This window comes from Peromyscus californicus, unplaced genomic scaffold, assembly GCF_007827085.1.
Source record: "Peromyscus californicus insignis strain IS unplaced genomic scaffold, ASM782708v3 Scaffold_2__1_contigs__length_46816999, whole genome shotgun sequence".
NCBI classification, from domain to species: Eukaryota; Metazoa; Chordata; class Mammalia; order Rodentia; family Cricetidae; genus Peromyscus; species Peromyscus californicus.
Window position 1 is genome coordinate 11,985,335 of NW_026294540.1, and position 27,379 is coordinate 12,012,713.

Genomic DNA, 27,379 nt, shown 5'->3' on the forward strand with positions numbered 1-27,379 from the left:
TACATAAAAACTCCTAGAAGCCAGCCTGGGCATGGTGGCGTACACCTTTAATCCCAGCACTTGGGAGGCAGAGGTAGGCCAATCTCTGTGAGTTCGAAGCCAACCTGGTCTACAGAGTGAGATCCAGGACAGCCAGAGCTACACAGAGAAACCCTGTCTTGAAAAAACAAAACAGCCAGGCGGCAGTGGCGCCCGCCTTTAATCCCAGCACTCGGGAGGCAGAGCCAGGCGGATCTCTGTGAGTTTGAGGCCAGCCTGGTCTACCAAGTGAGTTCCAGGAAAGGCGCAAAGCTACACAGAGAAACCCTGTCTCGAAAAACCAAAAAAAAAAAAAAAAGAAAGAAAGAAAGAAAGAAAAAAACAAACAAAACCCCCCCCTAAATGTATATAAGAAAGTTACAACTGGGTAGAAAGACAAGGAAACCGAAGTGGTCAGTAGGCATCTAATCATGGTAAGCACGGTCACCAGGCTGATGCCAACCAAATGCACCCCGTAGTCAGTGACACTACAGAATCCGCACAGTCTGAAGAAGCAGCAGCCAAGCTGGTGCATCTGCAGATGCTCAGAGCCTCAGAGCACCTCAGTGAGCATTCCTGAACCCATTCAACTGCTTTCAAAACATGGACCGTGCCTGCTCAGAACTAGTTAATCCAAGCCTAGGAGGTAAGAAACTATTTCACAAGCTGTTCATCAGGACACAGAAAAGTGTTCCCAACAGCCCTTTCCTTGTTTATCAAAACAAACTAAATGTCCACTCAGTGGTGAGTGGACAGTAGTATATCATGAGAACGTAGATGGAACTCACAAATACAATACTGACTAAAAGAAGCCAGAGACAAAAGAACACAGACCTATCTGGTTTTGTTTATACAGAATACAGAACTTGGGTCAGGAGGACTGGCTCAGTGGTTAAGAGCACTTGCTGTTCTTGCAGAGGACCTGGGTTGTTTCCAGCACCACATGGTGGCTCACAATCACCTGTAACTGGAGCTCCAGGGACACTGACCTCCCCTTGTGACCTGTGCAGACACTAGCACACATGTGCTAACACAGACATACATGCAAACACACACACACACATAAAATCAAAAAAACAAACCCCCTGCAGACTACAGAACTAAGAGTCAGGGTTGGAACGGCCTTTGAGTGGAGGGCTGGATGGAGACGACTACATTTCTACTGTGATGGAGGTGTGGATACACAGCAGTGTTCGCACTCTGAACACTCAAAGTACACACTCTGTACAGACCCATCACACAGTTCACGTTTTAAAACAAATCCCCTATGAAGTGACTGTTCAGGTGTGGGGTGGCCAGGCCCATTCAGGAAACATAAGGGGACAGAGTCAAAGCACGCCCCCTCTGTTCCCTAGACACTGGAGCGGGTCTGATACAGTCAGCTGGAGATAAATTGCCATCCCAGGCTGCGGAGAGCAGAGCAGGGAAGAGGTTCCGCTCCACCTTGTTCTCCTGGGGAAGAAGTTTGCCCAGTGGCAGATCTGGGAACCCTTCTCAGTCAAATGACTCTGAGCTTAACAGATGGTTCTGGAAAACTTTCTGGTACTCTCCGACTGCATAGTGTTGTTCCTTGATCACCTGGTCAACAGCCCAGGAATGTGGGGCATGAATCTGGTTTTGTTTTGTCTTTGAAATATTTGACAGAGCTCTCCAGTGTTCATTCTGTAACCCACAATGCATTCTCTAGAAAACAGGTGCAAGGAGCAGACAGCAGACACGCCTGGGCAGGTAAAGGGGGCCTGGCACGCCTGGGCAGGTAAAGCGGGGCCTGGCACGCCTGGGCAGGTAAAGGGGGCCTGGCACGCCTGGGCAGGTAAAGCGGGGCCTGCCCCCGGAGCCCCTTCTCTTTACACACCATCCTCACCTGGCTCTGGCCTCAAAGAGCCCATCTGTGTCTAAGGGACAGGAGCTGCTGCATCTTACCATTCCAGCTGAAGCTCTGCAGAGCGTCCCTCAGGAGCTTGCACTCCCGGTTGTACTTCCAGGCTTCCTGCATTACTTCATTCAGTCTCTCATCTTCATTCTCTCCTATGGGCAAGAAAGGAGAGGAAGTTTCCATTTTTATGTAGCATCACGGGATTTTAGCGTCAGAAATGGAAGGACGTGATGACCAACGAGTTGAGAAAAGTATGACACAACACGCATGATTTGCTAGACACTGGCTTCCTGTGGATCCTGGTGCCCCAGGTGACCCTCTGGTCACTGAGCTCTTCTAAGTTTGGATCTTCACCCGTGTGCTCTGACAAGCCCAAGGCTGAGTGCTGGGAGTCAGAGAAATGTGAGAATGTCTCTGAACAAAAACACCTAGCCAAGAGAGAGGAAGAGCAAGGCTGTGTGTGCTACTCTCTTCCTATACTCATCCCCAGGCATGTTCCCAGAGTGCTCTTAAATGGCAAAGGATTTAGGAAGACACGTTAATCTATCTTTTTCTGATCCCACCTAATATGAAGCTTCATTCATTAGCTGAGAACAGCGGCTCACATCCCCGCCATCTGAACAGGGAGGCTCTTGGGATGGGGCTACGTCCTGTAAAGGCAGTGAAGCCCAGGGCTGGAGGCTGCAGCAGGGCCAGCTGTGAGCTTGTGCAGCGTCCTTATCACAGATGCACGGTGCTGCACTGTGAGGGTCCTAGAAATGGTGTTGATGGCCTCTAACCAATACCTAGACCTTGTCCACATTTCCATTCTTCACCCGCTACTTTGTGCCTTCATTGCAAAACTCGGACAACACAAATCACATGCCATACCTGGTACTGGCAGATAGCTTGAACTGAGAACTTCACAGAAAACCAAAGACACAAACTTACCATGTGTCTGCACTTGGCACTGTCTATACTTCCTAGTGGATGTGGACTCCCTCATATACTGTACTTAGTGCAAGAGACAAAGAGACCATCACAAATTATCTGCTCCTGTCACATGCACACCCATGTGCACACACACACATACACACACACACACACACACACACACACACACACACATGCGCGCAGAACATTAGTAAGTGGCATGACCTTTACCAGCCTGGGGGAGGATACACTGGGCAATGACATCTCGAAGCTTTTCCAAGGCAACATTTGAATCCTCAGCTCCATTCTCATGGTCGTGTATATAAATACCATCCTTTGGCTTGGTGCTTTACAAGCGTGGGGAAAGATAATAGCAAGGTAAGACCTCAGAACCCAGCTCCAAATGCAAGATACCAGAACGTTCAGAAAAAGTAACTAGAGTGTGTCCACCTTCTGAGGCCACTTAAAAACTTCATACTATCTACCCTCTGCAGAAAGAGGGCAGACCCCTGGCTGAATTCCCAGCACTCACCACTCAACCATGCCTACTCTGAAGATCAAAGAAATAAGCTCACTTACCCAAGTAACTTCCTCTTTCTCAGGATGGGGTTGTTCACGGAGTGTAGGGGTTTGAGGCTAACCTTGAGGTCCTGGATCCTCATGTTGGCCAGCTGCTCGGCATGAGCCTGCTGGATCCCCGCGACCACTGCCTGCACGTAAACACTATCATCAGTTCCCCTGGCCTGCTGGATCCCCGCGACCACTGCCTGCATGTAAACACTATCATCGGTTCCCCCGGCCTTCTGGATCCCCGCGACCACTGCCTGCACGTAAACACTATCATCGGTTCCCCGGCATTCTGGCTGTTGACCACTTTTGGCTATGTTGCCCATGCTCATCCTGAACTCTAGGATTCGTGTAATCTGCCAACCCAAGCTCCCTAGTGAGCACTGGGAGTGGTGTACCACTGTGCCTGGCTCTGCCAGCTTTTTCCTTCCACATTTGTTACTCGACACTAAAAAGCCAATCCAAGACAAAGGAGTCCATAAAGTATGTTGATGGCATACCAATTTTCAGGCAGAGGATTCTCCCCCTGGATCAGTGAGGCCCAGAGGGGCCAGCAGACCACACCTAAGCCACCTACCAGCTAGCCTTCTTGAGTAAGAATTACTAACGGTGCTAGAGAGATGGCCCAGCAGTTGTAAGTACACACTGTTCCTACAAAGGACCCATTTCAGTTCCCAGCACTCACAACAGAAAGCTCACAACAACCTATAGGTCCAGCTCAAGTACGCCCTCTTCTGGCTTCCAGAAGCACCTGAATGCACATAATGGCACACAGATAATAAAACAATAAATCTTCATGTTCCTCAAGATAGAAGGCAGCCAGTAAGTAAAGTGTGAGGCTCTCTGCCTTCTTCCTGGGTGGCACACACCCTCAGAGATGTTCACTTCTGAATTCCCACAGCACTCAATATCTGGTTTCTAAAATACATCTGTTTGTTTGCCTTCCCAACCAGCCTAACTTAAACCCCTTGGGGGAAGGGACCATATGTGCTCTGTGCCACCAAACCCACACTGCAAGTGTAAAAGGTAGTCCTTGGAGACAGGAGAAAACAAGCTTGACTGTTTCCCTTCAAGCCCTATATTCAGTCGGCCCAACTTCCTTTCTCACACTGTCTTTTCAGACACCCAAATAAGCCATCACTCAGAACCTTATCCATCATCAGCTGAGCAGAGGGCAGCACATTATCCAGAGCCTCCGTCGAGTTGAGCCAGGGATGGTCCAGCACTCCCTCAATGGTGAGTCTTTCCTCTGGTTTGACCTTCAGGAGCCTAGAGAGAAAACACACCAACAGACACAACATGCAGAGATGTCCCCAGAAGAAACGAAGGAAGTTTGATTCTACCAGCTCCTACAGGCCTGGGGCTTGGAGCAGCAAGGCAGGACGGGGAGCCAGTCCCATCTACTTGTGGGTACACTATGAAGTCTCCTGGGCACCAGAGTGAAAGGGGCACCAGAAGTTTTATTCAAAGATACTTCAAAGCTGGGTGTGATGGTATATGTCTTTAATCTCACCACTCAGGAAGCAGAGGCAAGTGGATCTCTGAGTTCAAGGCCAGCCTGGAACAAAGCAAGTTCCAGGACAGCCAGGGCTATACAAAGAAACTCTGTCTCAAAAAGGAGAAAAGAAAAAAAAAAAAAAAAAGACAAACAAAAACCAAACTTCAGGACCACATCACAAGATTCAGTAGACAGACCAACATGCCTATAGGACCTGCTGTATTTAATCCCACACTGAGGTTTCTAGGACAATGCTTCAACTACTTTTGGTTAATAGTGGCTGTAAATTAGCTGAAGGCCATGCAGTTTTGAAACAACAGGCTGTTATCCAAGATAAAAGGAGATCCCATTCTATGGTAGGACCTGAACCTTTCTTTGTTCAGAGGTAGGTCAACAACTATGACAGACCGTCGTCATGCGGCACCTTCTCTTAAGTCAACAATCTCTCTCTGCATTTGGTCATACTTCATGACCTCACAGCCATTCAGGCTAATGTAACACTTAACTTACCTCCGCATACTCCTGGGCTCTCTGCAACACCACCTCTTCTAACTACATAGCCCCTCATCCCAATGTCTGAGTCAGGACAAGCCTACATCCCTCATCAAAACTATGGAAGAAGGTCTGAAAAATGACACTAAAGATTGACCTCTGACCGCTACATGCATGCACACCTCCACACACAAGAAGCAGAGTGTCACCAAGATTTATTACAGAGTTGGGCGTACAACAGAGAAGCAGAGAACAGAAGATGGATAGGAATTCAAACCCTGCCCTCACCATCACAGGAAGTCCTTTATACATTTTAGGAACTAGTCTCCCTGTACAGCAGACTCCCTAAACCACCACCTCACTTTTTAAACTTTTTCTTTTGATACAGGGTCTATGTAGTCCAGGTTGGCACTGAATTCATGATTCTCCTGCCTCAGCCTTCCAAGTGTTGGTCTTACATGCAGGGATCAGCATGCCTGGCACAAGCTCACTTTTAAAAGGAACTGCTGTCAGTAGGACAGTCCCCAAGCATGTCCCCTTTCACGCTTCCCTTCCTCCTAACCCATGAAGGAACTCATCAAGCAGGCACAGCTGGACTGGAGGAACTACATCTCAAGTTCAGCTCTCCTGACAGGTCTGTGTCAGCTCCTCCTTATGGACAGTCACTGTCCCTTTTTTTTTTTTTTTTTTGGTTTTTCGAGACAGGGTTTCTCTATATAACAGTCCTGGCAGGCCTGGATCTCACTCTGTAGCCCAGGCTGGCCTCAAACTCACAGAGATCCACCTGGCTCTGCCTCCCAATTGCTGGGATTAAAGGCATGAGCCACCACTGCCCACGTAATTCTTTTTTTTTTTTAAGATAGATTTATTTATTATGTATACAATGTTCTGCCTGCAGGCCAGAAGAGATGGTTGTGAGCAACCATGTGGTTGCTGGGAATTGAACTCAGGACCTCTGAAAGAGCAGCCATATTCTTAACTGCTGAGCCATCTCTCCAGCCTCCGTCTAATTCTTTCTTATATTTTTATGTTATACTCGAGTGTCTGCCTGCATGTTATCCGTGCACACATGTCATGTGTGCAGTGCCAGAGTAGGCCAGAAAAGAACACTAAGCCCTATGGAACTGCAGTTACAGGCAGTTGTGAGCCTCCATGTGGGTGCTGAGAATCTAGCTCTGCAGGAGCAGCCAGTGCTCTTAACACTAAGCCATCTCTCCAGCCCTGATTCGTTTGTTTGTTTTCTGAGACAGGGTTTCTCTGTGTAGCTTTGGAGCCTGTCCTAGAACTCGATCTGTAGATCAGGTTGGTCTTGAACTCACAGAGATCCGCCTGAGTCTGCCTCCCGAGTGCTGGGATTAAAGGTGTGTGCCACCACTGCCCACTGAAAGAACTCTTTACCCAAGCTGTGTACAGACAGTGAAACAGGCAACGAAGGACTTCTCTTTACCCTGCATCCCACTCAGGACTCCCTAAGCACCCTTTCAGCAGCCCAGGCACTCACTTCCTCACAACATCTTTGGCCATCTCTGAGATCTGGCTCCATTCTTCTTCTGGAAACTCGAAACTTCCTGTCATGATCTTTCTCCGCATATCCTTTGGGATAGTCCGACTGTGGTGTTTGGAGTAAAAAGGAGGATATCCACACAGCATCACATAGATGATCACCCCTAGGGACCACAAGTCACAGCTCTGAAAGCAAAATAGAAAATAACCACTCCGATCAGAGAAGAGCCTCCAACTACAGTCCAGGTGTGTGCAGCACCAACACATACGAGCTGCTGTCACCAAGGGCAGTGGCAGCTGAGGACATCTCAGAAGACTCAGTGTTCTCTTCCTGTCTCTGAGAGCCACCAACACTGCATGTATCTATCACATGCACATCAGCCAGCCTGGAGCAAGGAAGCAGAAAGCTAAAAGCCAGCTTGCACAGGACCACGTGCTGTGTCTTTCTGGATGGTGGAGAAGAGTGCTGACCACAGCAGCTAAGGCATGTGCACGCTGGCGCTAAATGGAATGAGCCATTTTGAAAAGGCCAAAGCAGTGTAACAAAATTTGGAGGTCTAAAAGCATTTGCTGTTGGTCACATGACAACTGTATCCTACTCTATTCTCGTTAAAAACTTCTATTTGAATTGTTTAAAAAAAAAACAAACAAACAAAAAAAAAAAACGGGCTGGAGAGATGGCTCAGTGGTTAAGAGCATTGACTGCTCTTCCAGAGGTCCTGAGTTCAATTCCCAGCAACCACATGGTGGCTCACAACCATCTGTAATGAGATCTGGTGCCCTCTTCTGGCCTGCAGTCATACACGCTGTATACATAATAAATAAATAAATCTTTAAAAAAAAAACACCTATATAGATTACAAATGAAGAGAATAAATTACAAATGAAGAGAACACTGTCAGTAATTGTAAGTAATGAAAGAGCAGAGAAAATTCTCCAGGTAAAAGCCCCAAATAAGAAGTTTCTCTCTGGGGGCTGGAGAGATGGCTCAGAGGTTAAGAGCACTGGCTGCTCCTCCAGAGGTCCTGAGTTCAATTCCCAGCAACCATATGTGAGATCTGGTGCCCTCTTCTGGTGTGCAGGCAGAACACTGTATACATAATAAATAAATAAATCTTTAAAAAAAAAAAAAAAAAAAGAAGTTTCTCTCTTAACCCTCCTGAGTAGTCAGGTATGAGATCTGAAGGCATGTTTCACATTTCCTTGAATTCCTCACTACTCAGTCTTCAAAGATATGAAGGTTGTAACAACCCTAGGGCCACATTTCTCTCTACAGTAGCTCTCGTGAGCAGCCTTGGGTGGGAGGCTGCACAGGGTCAGTGTGGGGACCGTCAGCACTCTGTACTGGCTCAGTGCTCTGGGTCTGCAGTCACCTGTCCCGCAGGAGGCACACATGCAAGCTCCTTCAGGCCCAATGTCCAGGAGGTCAAGGGATCCACCAGTGAGCACTGAGCACAAGTGCTCTGCTGACCTCTGTGTATGTATGCTTGTGCACAGTTGTGGGGATGCACACGCTATGCACTCTGCAGTGAAGCCACAGGCTGGCCTGGTGTCCTCTATCATTTTTGGCATTATTCCCTTGGGAAGGGGTATCTCACTGAACCTGCCATTTCCTGGCTAGTACCTGCCAACTCCACAAATCCTTCTGAAAGCTCCTGTCAAGAGCGCAGCTTAGTGGCCTAAATGAAGCCACACATTGTGAGTGTGGGGATCCACAGCAGTTATCCTAGGCTCCCATCACCTGTAGCTAGTTTCAAGTGCTCAAAAAAGCACTTTTTAAAATCTACTCAGCAACTCTAGGACCCATTTTCAGCGGTGCTGGCCTCATGAGGTCCACAGAGCCATGTCTGGTGTGTGGCTATAGATACAGACAGCACCAAGTAACCAAGCAATTGCTCTGCACAGAAGACACTGTTCAAATTAGGCAGTTCTGTTTAAATGGACCTCCTTTTATCTTTCTCAAACTGGCATTTTATGAAGCACCAGGAATGGCACCATCAATGGCCAGAGTGCTCCAGTACCAGTTTTTCAAAAACGGCCTTCACTTGTAAAATGAAAGCTAACCAGGCCACTTCTGTGTTGTCAGGGGACTGTACGGTGACGATGGCCCCTGCTGCAGGCTCTAAACAAGTAAGACCTTACTTCATCTATCTCAGCAGATGAGAAACTTGGGTCCCACTTGGGTCCCTCCGGTACTGCAGCTGCTGCGGCACCCCACCATCTCACAGAGTCACCGAGTCCACAGTGGGAAGGGGCTGACCACCTCCTCCTCCCTCACCTTGTTGTAAGTGTAGGGCGTTGGCGAGGTAGGTATGATGCCAGACTTCTCCTTCTGGTGCCTTCTCTGTGCTTCCAGTACCTAGCAAAGAGTCAGACCAAATGAGACAACTTGTTGGAAATCACACCACCAATGTCCCACAGCTGGGGACTGACCACAAGGTGAAAGATGAAGCGACAATCAACAATCCAAAAGTAACATCAGGGCTGGAGAGATGGGTCAGTGGTTAAGAGCACCGGCTGCTCTTCCAGAGGTCCTGAGTTCAATTCCCAGCAACCACATGGTGGCTCACAACCATCTCTAATGCCCTCTTCTGGCATAAAGTCATACATGCAGACAGAGCACTCATATACATAAAATAAACAAACCTAAAAAAAAAAAATAACATCTTTTATTTTTATGTGGAAGGATGTTCTACCTACATGTGTGTCTCTGCACCACAGTGCTCTTGGAGGCCAGAAATGGCTGTCAGATCCCGTGACTACAGTTACAGATGGTTGTGAGCCACCATGTGGGTGCTGGGAATTGAACTCAAAACCTCTGGATGAGCAGCAGCCAGTGCTCTTAACCAGTGAGCCATCTCTTCAGCCCCTGAAATGCCTTTAATCCCAGCACTTGGAAGGCAGAGGCAGGTAGATTTCTGAATTCAATGACAGTTAGGGCTACACAAAGAAATCCTGTCTCTGTCTCAACCCCCAGCCCCAAACAAAAAACCCCTCAAAAAACATCAATATCAGGCTTTTAGCCAGGCATGTTAGCACACACCTTTAATCCCAAGCATAGCCTAGTCTACATAGTAAGACTCTGTCTCAAAACCAAAATACTTTCAAGCTTCCTCCTTACAGCTAGTAATTTATCAGTCAGCTAAGGATGTGTCCAGCTGGACCGAGCACATGAGGGTCAAGTCCTTTTATCTTTATCTCCAAAGAGGAGATTTGTCTCTTCTTTCCGACCATTAGTGAGTCTGTGACCACTGGCCTGTCCCTGGAAACGCTCTTACGCCTATGCAAAATCAGATCCACACCAGCAAGATGGACTTCAGAGACTGTAAGAGTCACATGGATCTTGAAGACAAATGCTCCCAGGAAGGTGGCTATTGCCACCCATGGGACTGTCATTCTGGCCAAACTGTTGGTTAGGCCAGTGCACAGGACAGCGGTCTGAGGCCCTGTGCCAGTCTGCTTTATCACCAGACCTGAAGACACCGGTGCCACATCTGCTACAACACTCACGCTGCTGCTGGCAGATGCCCAGTCTGAGACCTCAGGCACCATCTCCTTAGGCATTTTCACAAGATGCTTTCAGGGCTCTCTGCAAAACCTACAGATCATCTAACAGACTCAGAGTCTCTTTAGAAAGGCCCACATCAGAATCTCACTCTGTGTTCTAAAATTCCTTTTGAGTTATGTCTGTGTATGCACAAATGTGTGTGGGTGTCCTCGGAAGCCAGAAGAGGGCATCAGATCCTCTGGAGCTGGAGGGAAGACACTGGATCATCGGGTGTTGGGAACTGAACTCCAGTCCTATGCAACAGGAATACGCACTCTTACCTGCCGAGTCTTCTCTCCAGCCCTCAGGAGTGGACTCAGGCTCACCTCTGGCCAGCCCAGTTTTTACACAAGAATAAGTCAAAGTGGGGCTGGAGAGATGGCTAGATGCTTGAGAACACTCGTTCTTTGCAAAGGACCAGGGTTCAATAATCAGCACCTACATAGTGGCTCACAACTATCTAATTCCAGTTCTAGGGATTTTATTCCCTCTTCTGGCTCTCCAGGGTACCAGGTATATACATATATTCAACCAAAACACTCAATATATAAAATAAATCTAATTTTTTTCAAATAAAATGAATTAGCAGAGCATGGTAGTGCACACCTTTAGTCCCAGCACTTGGGAGGCAGAGACAGGTGGATCTCTGTGAATTCAAGGCCAGCCTGGTCTACTGAGCAAGTTCCAGGACAGTCAGGGCTACACAGAGAAACCCTGTCTCGAAAGACTGAAAATAAATAAAGTGAATTAATTAAACTTGAAAAATAAAACACTATTTATAATAGCATTAAAGTATTAAACACTAAGAATACATCTACAAAGGTATGTAAAAAACCTGAACAATGAAAATTATACAAATAATAGTGAGCAAAAACATGGTACAAAATAAATGGAAGCTGGGCACAGTGGAAAATGCCTATAATTCCAACATTTTAGTGGCTGGGGCAGGCAGACAGAGTTTGATCAGGCATGTTCAGAGGGGAATGATCAAAGGATGAAGGATCATGAGGTTGAGGCCACCTTGGGATATGGCTATAGATGGGGTATGTATGAGGCATTCTTAAAAGCAAAAAAATGTAGTAACCCAATGTGGTCATCACTGGTGGGCTAATGTTGTTTAGAGGTCAGTGTGCATGACAGCTCCCCAACAATCCCAGTCAGATCTCAGGCTTTTATGTCAGAAACCAAGAGGTCCCAGAGACCACAGGGACACTGGAGGTTAGAGAACTAACATCAGCTCTCTACGGCGATGCCCTTGATGCCTGACACACAGCTGCTGTTGAGAGCGGTTCTACAGAACACAAGCGACACCATGCAACACTGGCATGAAGACAGCTGTAAGCACAGGAATCCAGTCTGTACGAAAACTCGCACACACGTTCAACTGCTGTCTCCTGACCACCACTCCAAAACAGGAGAACAGGAGAGACTTCATAACAAAAGTCCTGAACCAGTGCATATTCAAATGCTAAGGCTAAGCTTGCATCTACAGCTAATCTATGTGTAAAATTGACTCAAATGGATTCTAGAACCTAAACCCATATAAAATTCTTGCAATAATTTTTTGTTTTAAGACAGGCATTGAGGAAGTAGAAGCAGTAGCATCAGGAGAATGATGAGTTCAAGGTCATCAGTCAGCCACACAGCCATTTTTACGCCAGCCCAGGATACATGAACATGTCATAAAACACAAACTGTGTCCATGTATGTGTCTATGTTCATGTGTGCAGTTGCATGTATGTACAGGAGGAGAAATCAACATCGGGTGTTTTTATCACTTTCCACCTTATTTAATGAACAAAGGTCTCTCTCAAGGAAGCGGAGCTCACTGATGAGCAAACTCAGACCGCTCCTGTTTGCTTCCCCCAGCACAGGAACTGCAGGTATGTGATGCAGCTCCTAGCTTGTAGGAACCCAGCTTTTACACGAGCACTGCAGATCACACTCAGAGCCTCCTACTAGCTCAGAAAGCACTTCAACTGAGCATCACCTCAGCCCTAAATATTTTTGCTGGGCATAAAAGTGCATGGCTGTAATCCCAGCACACTGGAAGGAGAGGCAGAAGGATCCAGAGTTTGAGGTCAGCCTGTGCTACAGTAAGACCCTTGTCTCAAAAGAGCAGTAGCAGCCAGTCACGGTGATATATGCCTTTAACTTCAGCAACTGAGAGAGAAAAGCAGGCAGTTCTATCTGGGGTTGAGGCTAGCCTAGTCTACATAGTAAGTTCTAGGCCACCAGAGCTATATAATGAGACCCTGTCTCAAACAAACAAAACCCCAAACAACCAACAACTACAACACACACAAACACACACACACACACACACACAGAAGGTGGAGAAAGAAAAGCAACTGTACAACGCATTATAATCCTTTCCTTTCTCTTCAGTTTTAGTCATGCAAGGTTAACCACAGGCAGTAAGACATGAAAAAAATTTCTACAAATGTGTTTTAAATCATGTCATGCAATGGTCCTGATTAACAGTTGCTAGTCTGGCAAAGACGGCAGCCGTCACTGCTAGCCGAGTGATCGGCACAAATCTGGGGCTGTTCGAAATGCATACATATCCACTTACATCAATGTTCACCGGGCAGCCAGAGTGTGAAGGATCTCATCCAGCAATGTTTTGTGGAGCTGAAGAAGGCGCACCCTGGCCTACCCATTCTAACCCAAGAAATGTTTGGAGGTGCAGCCCAAGCTCTGGGCCCACTGCACTTTTGGCCAAGAGAAGAGTGCTGATGAGGTAACAACCAGGCCCTGGAGGATGTGCTAAGTGGCAAAGCCTGAAGCGTCTTCACTGAGGACTGTGAGCAAGAGTACCAGAACCTGGGCTCTACCGGACTGAATACAGTGTGGGAAAATGTGCTCTCTGTTCCTTATAAAGTTTATGCTGTACAAAAAAAAAAATTGCTAGTCTAAAGCATAATGTGTTGCACCATGCTGTTATGCTCAGCAGGCTGGATATATTGAATGCATTTTTGACTCACAGCACTATAAATGCATGATGGGATCAGTAGGGCACAGCCCATGGTAAGTCAACGAGCAATCTTACACAAAGGGTCTCACAAAACCAACAACAAATTTTCCAACTATCTCATTAAGTCAGCTTTGACCCAGTAACTCTAGAAGCAGGCAAAGATATTACAGGAGATTACAGATCAATAGCCTCCGACAGAAAATACAAATGCCTTACCAAAATATTAACTCAAGAACATTCAGGTGTAGTACTTCATGTCTGTAATTCCAGCACTCAGGAAGCTAAGGCAGGAAGACTGCTGTGAGTTCAAGACCAACCTGGGCTAGTTTTAAGACCTTATTATTTTAAAGGGGGGCGTGGAGAGGAAAAGCACTGAGAACAATGTAACACACATGCACTTTCCTCTACCGGAACAGAGAGAACTCCCTTAGCCTTCCACTGACACCCACAGAAACAGAAGTTACCCTAGACTTAGTGGCTAAAGTGAACTTTACTTCTGTAGGATGTCTGTTCTTATGGTGACATGAGCCTGTCCTCCATGGTAGTCCTAGCTGGTTCAATGGAGCAGGAAGACAGAAAGGAACATACCAACTAAAGGTATGCATTACAACAACAGGAACTTCTAGGGATGGAATCCTAATAAATCTACAGAAAAAACAATGATCAACCAGATGGTGGTGGCTCACTCTGGAGGCAGAGGCAGGTGGTTCTCTGGTGAGTTCGAGGCCAGCCAGGGCTACATAGAGAAACCCTGTCTTGAAAAATGAAACCAAACTAAAACAACAACAAAGGACCAACAAAAATGATGGAAGTACACTCAGATACTAGGAAACAATGTCAGGTACAAAAGTCCCCTGCATCTCCATAAACCAGTGGCATACAGCTGGAAGAAGATCTCAGATTCTATGTACAGGCTCCACCCAGCGCACTGACAACTCAGGGGCTCGTGTGTACCGAAGACAGGTTATACACATGGAAGGACAGCAAAGTGGGCCAAGTCCAGACTGGGACCGTGGAAGCTGAAGGGCTTCCTCATACTGTTGAGGATCAGGCTTACAGAAAGCTACTGCAGTCAGATGAATCTCATCAACAGTGCAAGGTAATTCCATGATGCAACAATTGTTTGTTCGTTCAAACAAGTGCAGCTGCAAAAAATGTGATTTCCACTGGACACAGCAGCCACACCTTTAATCACTCAAGAGACAAAGACAGGTGGATCTCTGCGTTCCAGGCCAGCCTGGGTTACATAGTCAGACTCTAAGAAAACAAAAGAAGCCAAGACAACAACAACAACAACCCATAAATGACAAAAGCTATTGTAAGGTACCTTACAGATGGGAAACTATGAACTCAAAATTAGTAAATTTTTTTTTTCCTCGATTTCGAGACAGAGTTTCTCTGTGTAGTTTTGGTACCTGTCCTGGATCTTGCTCTGTAGACCAGGCTGACCTCGAACTCAGATTCACTTGGCTCTGCCTCCCGAGTGCTAGGATTAAAGGTGTGTGCCACCACCACATGCATAAACGAATATTCTTAATTAGCAGCTGTATTAAAACTGGCCAATAGTGCATGAAAAACAAACACAGTCTGGCTGTAGAATGGAATACTACCTAGCAACAGAAAGGACTCTATTAACACATGCAGCACAGATGAGTTTCTGAAGCATGCTGGGTAAAGAAGTGAGACAGAAAGGTCACAATCACATTTCCATGAAATTCAGTAGTAAGCAAAATTAACCAATGAGACCAAGAGCAGATGAAGGGAGTCAGCTCTGTGGATCAGACAAAGAAGGAGCTGAGCGGAGGGCACGGGCTTGCAGATGACGACTCCAAATGTCACTGTGGTGACGCTCATATGGAGGTCATGTTCGTTAGTACTGAAACTACACCCAAAGAAGGAATGGTCTCCCTTCTAAAAGCACTTTTCAATTACGTGTTTATTTACTGGCTATGATGTGCATATGTGTGGCAGCACAGGTGTAGTCCAAGAAGAACTCAGTTCTCTCCTTCCACCACGTGGGCCCCGGGACCACATTCAGCTCGTCAGGTTTACACACTGAGCCAGCGCACACCCCAAGTCTCCCTTTTGTTTCCCACAGTTTCACTCCCCAGCAGTTAACCCCAGTCCAAAACCATAAAGTAAGAAACTGCACAATCTTAACCTACGAGTTCTGCACCACTGAGTTCGCTACGTGCAGCACCATCCTGCTTAACAGCACCTGGGACTGGACCCTTCCCTCCACTAAGAGTATCTGCCCTCCACCCACCACACACCTGTGAGTCACCTAACAGCCTGCTCAGATACCACAAGGGCAAGATCACAGTGCTTAACAATAGTGCCATGCACAGGAGTAGTGACAACGCTATGTCCTGAAGTCTATCATGGGCAGATACAGGAAACCACGTTGAATATGTGGTGGGGTTGGTAGCATCTACAATATAAAGCCCCCTGGCTTTCCTGGATCTATAGTGTTTTACTGCATGTAAACCAAACCTCTAAACTGTAGCTTAACAAAAGTTGATTTTTAAAAAAATCTGTGCACTGGGTGTGGTGGTGCACGCCTTTAATCCCAGCACTCTGGAGACAGAGGCAGGCGGATCTCTGAGTTTGAGATTTCTGTCTTCACCTCCCACCTCACGACAGAACACAGGGACTGTAAATACATGCACATCAGCCTTATGCAGGCTCTAGGGACTCCAACTCAGGTCCTCAGACTTGTGCGGTAAACACTTTACCCAGAGCCTAAACGCTGATTTTAAAAGCAAAATTCTGCCGGGCGGTGGTGGCACACACCTTTAATCCCAGCACTCAGGAGGCAGAGGCAGGCGGATCTCTGTGAGTTCGAGGCCAGCCTGGTCTACAGAGCGAGTTCCAGGAAAGGCGCAAAACTACATGGAGAAGCTCTACCTTGAAAAACCAAAAACAAAAAACAAAAAACAAAAAAAAAAAGCAAAATTCTATGCCAAATGAAACAATCTAGAGGTTTCTGAATCTGAGTGCCTGCTCCCCACCTTGATACAAGTCTAGAAGAGAAGGAACAAGAGCTGGGACTGGGGAGATGGCTTGGCAATTACAAGCATGTATTGTTCTTACAAAGGATCCAAGTTCAATTCCCAGTATCCACAATTACCTATAACTCCAGTTCCAGGAAATCCAACACCCTCTCGGAGCCTGCATGAGCACCTATAGTAACATTCTTATATAAAAAATACACTTGCCAGGTGGTGGTGGCACACGCTTTTAATCCTAGCACTCGGAAGGAAGAGGCAGTTGGATCTCTGTGAGTTCCAGGTCAGGTTCCAACACTACACAGAGAAAACTTGTCTTGAAACCACCACCCCCCAAAAAAACCCAAACCAAAAAAATACGCTCATAGTTAAATCTTTAAAAAAAAAAAGAAAAAAAAAGTAGGAACAAGAGGCTACAGGCAATTTGGCAATACACTGTAAGGAAGAAAACATGCTTACCTGAGGTGCTACATAATAAGGGGTAAACTGGGGTGTCATCAAATCACCTTGGTCAACTTTAGCAAATCCAAAGTCACATAATTTCACAGGGGCATCCTGAAAGAAAACACACTGGAGTCAATACTGCACAGCTGTCAGGAAACACTTTTGGAAGCCAGGTATGGTGGCTCATGCCTGTAATCCCAACACTGTGGACACTGAGGCAGGAGGATTACCATGAGTTTGAGGCCAGCCTGGGCTCGAGGATAAAACCCTACATATATATAAAAGGGAGACAATGCAGGCATGAGGTTCTTGTCAGTTTCTAGCTGAGACCTGAGCCTGTGAAGGGCGTGTGGAAACTGTTCTTAGTACGGAGGGGCTGTAGCAGGCCCAGAACTTATGAGCACTTCCTGCTCTTGCAGAACGCCTGGCTTTGGGTCCCAGCACCCATGTGGCAGCTCACAACCACCTGTAACTCCAGTCCCAGCTCATCCAATGCCCTGTTCGGGCCTTCACAGACACTGCATACACCTCCAGGGAAAACACTCACCCACACAAAAAGCCAGTCAATCAATCAGTAATCTAAAAGTAGTCCAGAAGAAAGTCAGCCTTGATCCATAGTTGTGAGCACAGTTCACAGTGTCTTAGCCTACTGGCCCCTCCTCTCATCACCCCCCGAGCACTGCTTCATTCTGAACATCAGCTGCATGGCAACTAGTGTAACTGACTGGTGGAATATGGGGCAGCAGACAGGAATAAAGAGAAAAACAAGACAGGGCTAGCAGCAAATCAAACTTAACTTTCAAGGTGACATAAAAAAGCACATCAATTCCTGCCTTTCCCTAGAGGCCCTCCGAGTATAAATTTGTAAGTCCTGTAAATATATCCGTACTGTCCAAATCACCCATGTCACAGGTGTCACGACACTTCTGAGCCCTAACAAGGAAACAAGTGGGGAAAAGTGTTAAAAGCCTCGTGACCTAAAACCTCCTGCACATGGACTTGGTGTAGCCAGAGGGAAGCACACACCTGCCATCCTAGGACTCAGGAAGCAAAAGGAAAACTCTGAGTTTTAGGCTAACCTAGTCTACATGAGTTCCAGGCCAGCCTGATCTACATATCAGGGCAGTGTGACTAAAACAAAACAAGGCTGGGGATGTACCTCAGTTGGCAGCATGCCTGCCTACTTTGCTCGGAGGAGTCCTGGGTTCAATCCCCAGTGTCCATAAACTGAATGTGATGATGCAAATCTGGAACCCAGCACTCAGGAGGTAGAGGCAGGAGGATCAGAAGTTCAAGGTCATCTTCAGCTGCAGAGCAAGTTCAAGGCCAGCCTGGGAAACACAGACTCTGTCTAACGAAAGAAAGAAAATCAAACAAAACAAAGCGACAGCATCAAACGAGGAAAAGCAGGTTTTCTCACCAAAGAGTTATCCTTGAAAAGCAGATTTTCAGGCTTGAGATCTCTGTGCGCAATGTTTAGCAAGTGACAGTGCTGCAGAGCCAGGGCTATCTGAAAAAGGGCACAGTGGGGCAGCCACTTCTTAGACAAGCACCAGCTCTCACACACCTGGCGTGAGAGCTCGGGGGGTTAAGTCAGTTACAGCTGTGCCCAGTGTCGGTTTCGAAACAGAAGCCCAGAAATGAATTCACCTTACTTTAACTACAGCCTGTAATTACTAAACAAACCTGACTGCAAATGATCCTTTGTCAGAATATAGCGGGGATACATCCTGTAAGATGCCCTGCGGGGAGAGATACTGTAGGGGACCCCACAGGCAGCATCTTCAGTAGGCAGGGGCTTGCCCAGCGGGGAGCAGGACTGCACCTCAGAGACAATGGCACTCTAGGGAGCTGAACGGTAGACAAAGCCTTCCAGCCCGCTGGCTTGATTTTCTACCTCATCTTACTTAATGACAATACATCTGTCTGTGTAGACCTGCAACTGTGGTTTTTTACAGATGATCAGAGCTCATCCTCTAGTCTCAGTATTTGAGAAATGAACGGTGTAATTTAAAAGTTAAACAGAAAAGATTCTGTAGTCCCCCCACTCGGTGTGCGGCTCTCACTCAGCACTTCAAATACTGGTTGCTCCCTAGTCCATCGGAAAGGAGGCATCAAAAGACACTTGAAAACTGAGGGTGGAAAACTGGCGAGAGCTTTCTCATAAAGCTAACTGCTGGGCCGTTTGCCATTCTGGGGTCTGCTTGCTTGTTCTGAAGACAAGCCTGAGGTTTAGCTTGTCACCTCTATGAGTGGTCAGTGCTGGCTGGAGTGAGGGTATTAAATGGGACATAAATCATTTATACAATAAAATATGATGGATTATGACTAAGAATCATTCACTATTATAAAAATCTGAGAAGAGTATTAAAATCTGCAGAAATGATGGGTGACTTATGCAAGAAACATCTCAGCTAGAGATGCCTGAGAACAAGCTTATATTAAAGGATCTTCCAAGTGGGCATCAGCAGCATCCAAAGCTACCTGTGCACAGCTGCCATCAGTCAGTGGAAGACACTCTCCCAGCAGCCTTGGGACACACGTGACACAGTTAATACAATCCTCCCTCCCAAAGTAGAAAGGGGTCCCACTTCCCCATGAGGCGTCCTTTCTGGTTATAACAAAGCAGGCAATGAGAGGTCAAATGGAGCTGTTCTTTCAGCTGTCTTCCCCGATGGATGCAATTGGACCGCTTAGCCAGAGGGTCGGCACCCCCTGGCCCCCGCCCGCCCGCCCGCCCGCCAGGTGGACTTGCCTGCTTTGTTACTTGGCTGGCTTGCTTCTCTGTAAAGTGCCGGTGCTGGCTGATCCTGTGAAATAGCTCGCCCCCTTCCATCATCTCCATTACAATTAAGAGTCGAGCCCTGTTTGAAAGCATTTGATTTTGTTAAGTTAAAAAAAAAAAAAGGAAAAGGAAAAAGAAAAACCCTGAAGCATCAAAAACTGCCATGAAGTGAGCTCATCTACAAAATATGTAACCACTATCTAAGTTCAGGGTTATCTGGCCACTAATCAAGTGCAATGATCCTCATATGCTCAACTAAACAAAGAAAACAGAAAAAAACACAACAAAACATGAATCGGGTTCCTGTCCCTTCATATAAATGCTTCTGCTTCCATCCAAATGCTTTCACCAACAGAGCATAGTTGTGGAAAACAATCGACTTCCCGTTGGCTTTCAAGACTCCACCTCTTTTTACCAGCTCCACAGTGCCCACTTCCCACAGCCTCTGGGGAGGCAGGCGGCACTTACACTATGCTGCTTTCTAAGGTTCAGAAGGCAAGGAAGAGGCTCCTTGCTGGCCGCCTACTGTACTGCCATGACAGCGTTCACATCTCAGTCCACCTAAGGCACTTCCCATCCCAAATGTGCAGCTCAAATAATAATCATGGTTTCCTTCTTCAAAAGGGAAGTCAGATCCGCAACGGGGGCTTTGTATCAGCCTCTAAGACTGGGTCTGGAAGGACATTTGGGCCCCTCTCACCGATTTGGAATAAAATCTATTTCAATTCCAATTTATTTATTTATTTAGAAACATAGTCTTACTATGTGGGCCAGGCTAGACTGGAATGTATGATCCTCCTGCCTTAGCTTCTCAGTTCTAAGATTACAGGCATGTACCACTATACCTGGCTCTTTAATGCTTTATTTTGCTTTTAACTAAACTGTAACACACACACGCACGCACGCACGCACACACTCTACTGCTGACCTATAATCCCCAACCCTTAAAAAGTTTTTTAAAAAGAAAGAGTAGTCAGATCAATGGTAGAGGAGGGTAGCAGATGAAACAAGATTTTCCATAGGCAGCTGGTAAAACTCAGTGCTGAGACCTTGGGCGTTTGTTACATAATTCTGCTTTTACAAATGTTTCTATGTTTTTAAACACAAAGAGAAAAAAGTAGGAAGAGGAGAGAGGAAGCGGGTGGGGAAGGGAAAGAAGACACAGAAGAGGGCAATTCTGTACAACATGACCTCCACGTGGGCGGGCGTATGGTGACCGCCCTGTGCAGTCTTACCTGGGACTGGACTCGTGAGGAAACTGTACACTGTTAGCAAACACTTCAATAATCTGAACTATATTGGGGTGTGTGGCACACATCATGTGCAGACGCACCTTAAAGAGAATACAAGAAATGTTTGTGCAAAGGAAATACCATCATTTTCCCCCAAATGTCCCATCAAAAACTGACCACACTGAGTCCAAAGGATGTCTACTTCTGTAAAATCCTTACCACTTAGACTAAATAATACAAAAGAACCTTGTTTTCCTGTCTGGACCATCTCCTCAGTATTTTCTCCCAAATAAAACTGTACTGACAGATCCACTGTCTATGTCCTCTATTAGTAAAAGAAAACATACATAACTCATTTATTTCAAGATCACCGCTACTAATTGTAAGAAGATGTGAGGCAGCCTGAAGGGAAAGCTCACACGCTAGCTAGCTCTCCACACTGTGACAGAACTCGACAATGTGAACAGGGTAGAGAAGTTCAGTAGGACAGAGCTTCTCCACACATCTCTCTATTTGCCAGGAGGCTGCCTGCCTAACTGTAAACACGGACATATTCTTAGGCCCTAAAAACATCTAAACATGGGCTAGAGAGATGGCCAAGTGGTTAAGAGTGCTTTCTGCACGTCCTGAAGACCCAAATTCAGGTCCCAGTACCCACGCTGAGTGGCTCGCACGACCTGTAACTCCAGCTCTAAGGCATCTAATGCCCTCTTCTGGCCTACACAGACACTGCACACACACCCCTCTGTCTCCTGTGTGTGTGTGTGTGTGTGTGTGTGTGTGTGTGTGTGCGCGCGTGCGCGTGCGTGTGCGTGTGTGTGTGTGTGTGTGTGTAAACAAGTCCAAGTACTAAAGGAACATACCTCATTTCTAGCTTTTGGACGATCGAGAAGGATTTTCAGTGCAAACCGTTCTTGAGTAGACTTCTTCACACAGACCCTGGGTGTAGAGGGGAATCACAGTGGCAGTCAGGATCTACATAGCAAATGCCAGGAGGGCACGGCCTGTAGAAACTGTCTCAGACAGACAGACAGACAGACGGACAAATACAAACAACCTTCCCTAGAGCAGCGGGTGGCAGGGAAAGTCTCTGGGTCTCGACCCAGCAGTAATGTCACAAGGCAGAAATGACGGCCTCTCAAAAAGTGACCCAGTCTTTTCCTACATTTTTAAAAAATTCCTTTATTTGTTTTTATTGTATGAACGTGTTGCCTGCATGTAAATCTGTTCTCCACCAGGTCCCTGCGAAGGTCAGAAGAGGTCATCAGATCCCCTGCAACAGGAGTTACAGGTGGCTGTGAGCTACTTTATGGGTACTAGGAATCAAATCCAGGTCCTCTACAAGAGTAGCCAGTACTCTGACCCATCTTTCCAGTCACACCTTTTCCATTTTTTAACTACATTTTTAATTTCTTATTTTGTGTGTGTATACATTTGGAGGTCACAGGGGAACCTGCAAATCAGTTCTCTCCTTCCAGTATTATTGTTGGTTCCAGAGATTGAATCCAAGCCTTCAGAATTGTATATAAGCGCCTCTACCCAATGAGGCATCTCACTGGCCCAAATACTTTGACATCTTAAAACTAACCTGTAATTCTATAGACCATATGACCTTGCTACCTAGCTGTGTCTAGATGTAAAAAAAAGCTTTTACTAAGGGGCCAATGAGATCTCTAGGCCCCACATGGAGGAAAGGAAAACCAACTCCTGAAAGTCATCCCTTGACTTCCACACACGTGCTATGGCACACATGTGCACCCATGTGCGTGTGTTCACACACATTCACTCATAAAAATGTGAAAAACATAATCGTATAAATACCCTCTACTCTAGCTCAATAGTACATGTTCTTTATACACACAAAACCCAACACTAGAACCAAATCCAAAACCAAACAAAAACTCTACTGTAATTTAAACCCAGGCTAATTCTCAAGGCACATCTGATGCCTGTAGCTCAGGGCTCAGTTTGTGTCTCCTCTCAGAGCAGTGGGCCCTGTTTTCCACATGGGTGTCTTACCTGACTGGACCGCTAATTCCTGCTCCCAGCTTCTGAGTCCAGTTGATACTATATTCTTCTAAAATGGAGGTTTCCTATTAATAAGAAGAAAAGGGGGAGGGGCAGAGATGATTCCACTGTTAAGCTAGAGAACTGAGCAGAGGTAGGACAGCCTGGTTCAGCACCTCACCTTCTAAACCAGTCCATGGGCTTTACAACTGCACTTGTCTGCTTAACTGCCACCACCTCCCAATCACTACCTTCCAATAGCACAGGTTCCCCACCTACGCGGTCTATTTAAGTAGACAAATGATGCTTTACAGAGGGTGTCCAAGTATTACAAGGTCAGGACTTCAGATGGGTGCGGAATCCGTAGCATACAAGAGGCCCACATCCATCCCAGCACTCCACCCCCATGCTCGTGCACACACACACACAGCACAGTAACTCATGCATGTGCACACACACGGCACAGTAACTCGTGTGTCTTCACCACAACAATCAATGTACTTTCTGAGATTCAGAAAACCGTGTCAGCTATCTGCAGAGGCTTACATCCTTGAACAAACTGTTCAGCTTGTGTGGAGAGGAGCGTGGACTCTCAGGCCTAACCCTCCACCCATGTGAAGGTGATAGCCTACTTGAGAGAGAGCAGAAAGGCTACATGTTCAAGCCTGGCATTCGGATACCTGCTTTCACAACAGGAAGAAAGGCACTTGCAGACCCACTCCAGACTGCTGCTCCTCAGTAACCAACCACCATAACCACCTGAGAATGTTTAAATTCAAAACGACCCAATGCCCAGGCCCCTCACTTGAGATTCTAGAACAACTGATCTGGGATAGAGTAGATGAAGTACTCTAGATTCATTCTCCATTCATCTTTATCTGGGTAGACCACCAACATTCTCTGAGGCTCAACGATAACAGGAGATTCTCAGACAGTGGGAAAGGCCGGCAGCTGCTTTCCATAAACATGTTTAAAGCTGGACAAAACTGTCAAAACAAAACAATAGAACTGCTCTCGCCTTTCCTTCCAGCACCCAGGAGGCAGCGGCAAGCCAGCCTGGTCTACATGAGTTCCAGGCCAGCCAGGACTGCAGAGGCAGACCCTGTCAATTGTCAAAACTATTTCAGAAGAGTCTAAGCTGAACAACAGAGAACTGTCCTTTTCAACCCACTAGAAGTGAGGTCAAACTCAGCATGCAGCCTGGCTCCTGCAGCTCCTAGCCTCTGTCCTCACTGCCCAGAGCAGTCAGTGGTGTGGCCTGCTCCCAGCGTGAAGCTGCCTATGAAAGTAAGCCATGCTGCTGCTCTCTTGGACAGGGAAGAAGATGGTGGACTGTGCAGGTAAGAGCAGGAGAATGTAGGTGACAAGGGACAGCTGTGCTAAGTAAGCTCCAAGACAATGGTCCTGGCCAGGAATGCAGACTCTGTGGCTTTGGAGGGCAGACCGCTACACAGACCAGAGAATAAGGCCGAAGTGAGCTCTCCACAGACCTCTTTTTGATTAATGGACTAGAAAACCACAAGGACTGGGGGGTTGAGGGGCCAGGGAAAATCTAAAGGCAGAAGGGACTTTGCAGTCAGCTCCATTCTGAAAGGACTCCAGAACCACAGGGGTTGAGCGGCAGGGGTCCAGGCCTCAAAGAGTTCAAAACACTGGAAAGTCTCTGCCCACATCAGCGGCTGACATAGCTAGACAACACACACAGGCTGAGAAAAACAAAAACCTAACATCCCTGAGCAGACATTAGCATGCACAAGGAAAAGAAATTCCCTTTTAGTTCTAGGCAGCTACAAATGTAACAAGCTGGTGGAGGAGTCAGAGTCCATAGTCATTACAATGTTAACTTTAAACAAAAATTACTAGATACATAAAACCCATGAAATTATCATCCAATAGGAGAAGAGGAAAAAAAATAGTAACTATATCTGACTACTGTACACAAAGATAGATTCTGCACAGATTCAATAGTTTCTGTTTTGTTTTTAATTATTTTCATTTTTATTTTATATGCAGTTTTGTCTGTATTCAGGTCTGTGTGTGAGAGTGTCAGATTCCCTGGAGCTGGAGTTACAGACAGTTGTGAGCTGTCATGTGGGTGCTGGGAATTGAACCCAGGTCCTTCTCAAGAACAGCCAGTGCTCTTAAGTGCTGAGTTATCTCTCCAGAGCCTCTGTTTTGTTTTGTTTTGAGACAAGAGTCTCACCATATAGTCCAGGCTGGCCTTGAATTCAGAGTTAAACCGCCTCTGCCTTCCAAGTGCTTGGATTAAAGGTGTGTTTCACCACGCCCTGCCCATTTTTTTTTTTTTTTTTAATTATGTGTGGGTAAGTGTACAAGTGCCCTGGAACCAGGTCTCAGATCCCTTGGAGCTAGAGATACAGACCGTTGTGAGTGGCTGTGGGCCACTCAGTGTGGGTGCTAGGAACCAAACTGGAGTCCTCTACAAAAGTAGTGGATGTTCTTTTTTTTTAGGTTTTTCAAGACAGGGTTTCTCTGTGTAGCTTTGCGCCTTTCCTGGAACTCACTTTTGTAGCCTAGGCTGGCCTCGAACTCACAGAGATCCGCCTGGCTCTGCCTCCCAAGTGCTGGGATTAAAGGCATGCGCCACCATCGCCCCACTTTTTTTTTTTTTTAAAGTAGTGGATGTTCTTAATCACTAAGCCATCTTTCCAGCCCCACCCAGAAAAAGTTGTGGTGAGTTTTTTTTTTTTTAATTTCTTTTGTTTTTAAATATGCCCAAGGAGGGCTTAGGTAATAAGCACTTGCCATCAAGCCCGAGCTGTATCCTTGGAACCCAAATGATAGGAGAGAACTAACTTTCATGTGCACGCATGCACACACACACACACACACACACACACACACACACACACACACACACAGAGACATACACAAACACACATTTTAAAATGTTCTTAAAACTTTTAATACATTCGAAGACTAAAAGAAACAATACTGATACTGAGTCTAACTAAGGACTTTTTTCATTTCTTTTTTGTTTTGTTTAAACGTTTTTGATAGACATCTCACTGTGTTCCTAGGCTAACCTAGAACTCCTGGCCTCAAGCACATGCCACCATACCAAGCAAATATAAATACTCTCAATGGTGAAACCAAAACAATGAAGAATAAATGCATGAAACTGTCAAATAAAAACATGAAAAGTGTCAACACATAACAAAGCTGTCACTCTTAAAAAAAAAACTAAAACAAACAAAAGTCTATTCTGGCAGAGCAGTGGTGGCACATGCCTTTAATACCAGCACTCAGGAGGCAGAAGCAGGCCAGCATGGTCTACAGAGCGAGTTCCAGACAGCCAGGGCTACACACAGGAATCCTATCTCAGAAAACAGTCATTTTTACTAGGGTCATTCTAATTTATGTACTTATTGATTTATACACAGAGTTTGTAGCCCTAGGCTGGCCTCTTAAGTCCCTATGTGGCCAAAGATGACCTTAAACTTTTTATGATTTCATTGTGTACCTATGCAGGTGTATGTCCTCAAAGACTAGAGGACAACCTGCAAGCGTAGGTTCTCGACAGGCAGTGGTGGCACACGCCTTTTATCCCAGCACTCAGGATGCCGAGGCAAATGGATCTCTGGGTTCAAGGCCAGCCTGGTCTACAGAGTGAGATCCAGGACGGCCAGGGCTACACAGAGAAACCCTGCCTCAAAAAAACAAACAAAAAAGAAAAGAAAGAAAAAAAAAAGTTGATTCTCTCCAGCCTTGTGGGTCCATGGATCTTACTCAGGGCATCAGGCTTGAGTTCAAGAGCCCTTACTCACCAAAAACCTCAAAACACAGTACTAGCTCTGAGTTCTGATCCTCCTGTGCACTGGGATGACAGACTTGCGCCACTGTGCCAGTTTTACAAAATGCTAGGGATCAAACCCAGGGATTCGTGCATGGTAAGGAAAGTACTCTACCAACTGCACTACATTCCCAGTCTCGTTTGGGGTCATTTTAGAACAGAGGGTGCTGTTAGCTCCTCTGAAATAAACTCTTGATTCCTAGGAGGGCCGGCAAGAGAACAGGAGGAAATGAATGCACAGAAAAGGAGGGAAAATCCGAAGAACTCGTTTTGGACGAAGGCGAACCAACTTCTGGGCCTGAAGCACTCAAACAGGCTTGTTTCAGACCTAACCGGAGGGGTCAGTTAGAGCCGCTGCCAAGTGCTGCAGCGGACCACCGAGAAGCAAATGGAGGCATTCGGGGGCGATGAGACGGGAAGAGTCCCACAAAGCCCTCTTAGTTTCACTTATATCAAGTATCCCCACGCTACTCACCTTCGTTCTAGCTGAGCACAAACTACCTCAGCCAAGGAAGTTGGAGAGAATCGGACATCCCCACCCTCCACAACTCAGCACGGTCCAAGGATCAAGGGGAGGCTGGAACCCGGATTCACCAGATTCTAGTGACTAGAACCTCTAAACTCTCATCCAAGTTCTCTCGATTTCCCGAGGCTGGCGCTGAGAGGAATCACAGGACAAAGCAGGGAACAAGTGGCATC

The 27,379-nt window shown here is 46.4% G+C and overlaps 2 protein-coding genes and 1 pseudogene across 8 annotated transcripts in view; 2 read left to right on the top strand and 1 right to left on the bottom strand.

Annotated features, from left to right (window-relative positions):
• Tmem116 (transmembrane protein 116) overlaps positions 1-27,371 on the top strand; it is a 98,244-nt gene extending 70,873 nt beyond the window's left edge. Inside the window, exon 11 of one of the 2 annotated variants that reach the window (XM_052755256.1) lies at positions 26,884-27,371. In XM_052755256.1, coding sequence (XP_052611216.1) covers positions 26,884-26,913 — 30 coding nt within the window. In that variant the 3' untranslated portion in view covers positions 26,914-27,371. Of the gene's footprint in view, positions 1-4,494; positions 4,604-26,883 lie in introns of those variants that run through there. The other variant, XM_052755257.1, reaches the window with a different exon arrangement.
• Positions 1-27,379, bottom strand: part of Mapkapk5 (MAPK activated protein kinase 5) — a 28,206-nt gene that overhangs the window by 382 nt on the left and 445 nt on the right. For 2 of the 6 annotated variants that reach the window (XM_052755260.1, XM_052755262.1), the window contains exons 2-13: positions 22,879-22,952; positions 21,723-21,798; positions 20,863-20,960; positions 19,598-19,706; positions 18,263-18,352; positions 16,858-16,953; positions 9,145-9,225; positions 6,865-7,052; positions 4,522-4,642; positions 3,386-3,516; positions 3,038-3,153; positions 1,942-2,046 (exon numbers count right to left, since the gene is read on the bottom strand). In XM_052755260.1, the coding sequence (XP_052611220.1) occupies positions 1,942-2,046; positions 3,038-3,153; positions 3,386-3,516; positions 4,522-4,642; positions 6,865-7,052; positions 9,145-9,225; positions 16,858-16,953; positions 18,263-18,352; positions 19,598-19,706; positions 20,863-20,960; positions 21,723-21,798; positions 22,879-22,952 (1,285 nt within the window). Of the gene's footprint in view, positions 1-1,941; positions 2,047-3,031; positions 3,154-3,385; positions 3,517-4,521; positions 4,643-6,864; positions 7,053-9,144; positions 9,226-16,857; positions 16,954-18,262; positions 18,353-19,597; positions 19,707-20,862; positions 20,961-21,722; positions 21,835-22,878; positions 22,953-27,379 lie in introns of those variants that run through there. The other 4 variants (XM_052755258.1, XM_052755259.1, XM_052755263.1 and 1 more) reach the window with 3 other exon arrangements.
• On the top strand, positions 11,663-16,851 carry LOC128120712 (NADH dehydrogenase [ubiquinone] 1 alpha subcomplex subunit 2-like; annotated as a pseudogene).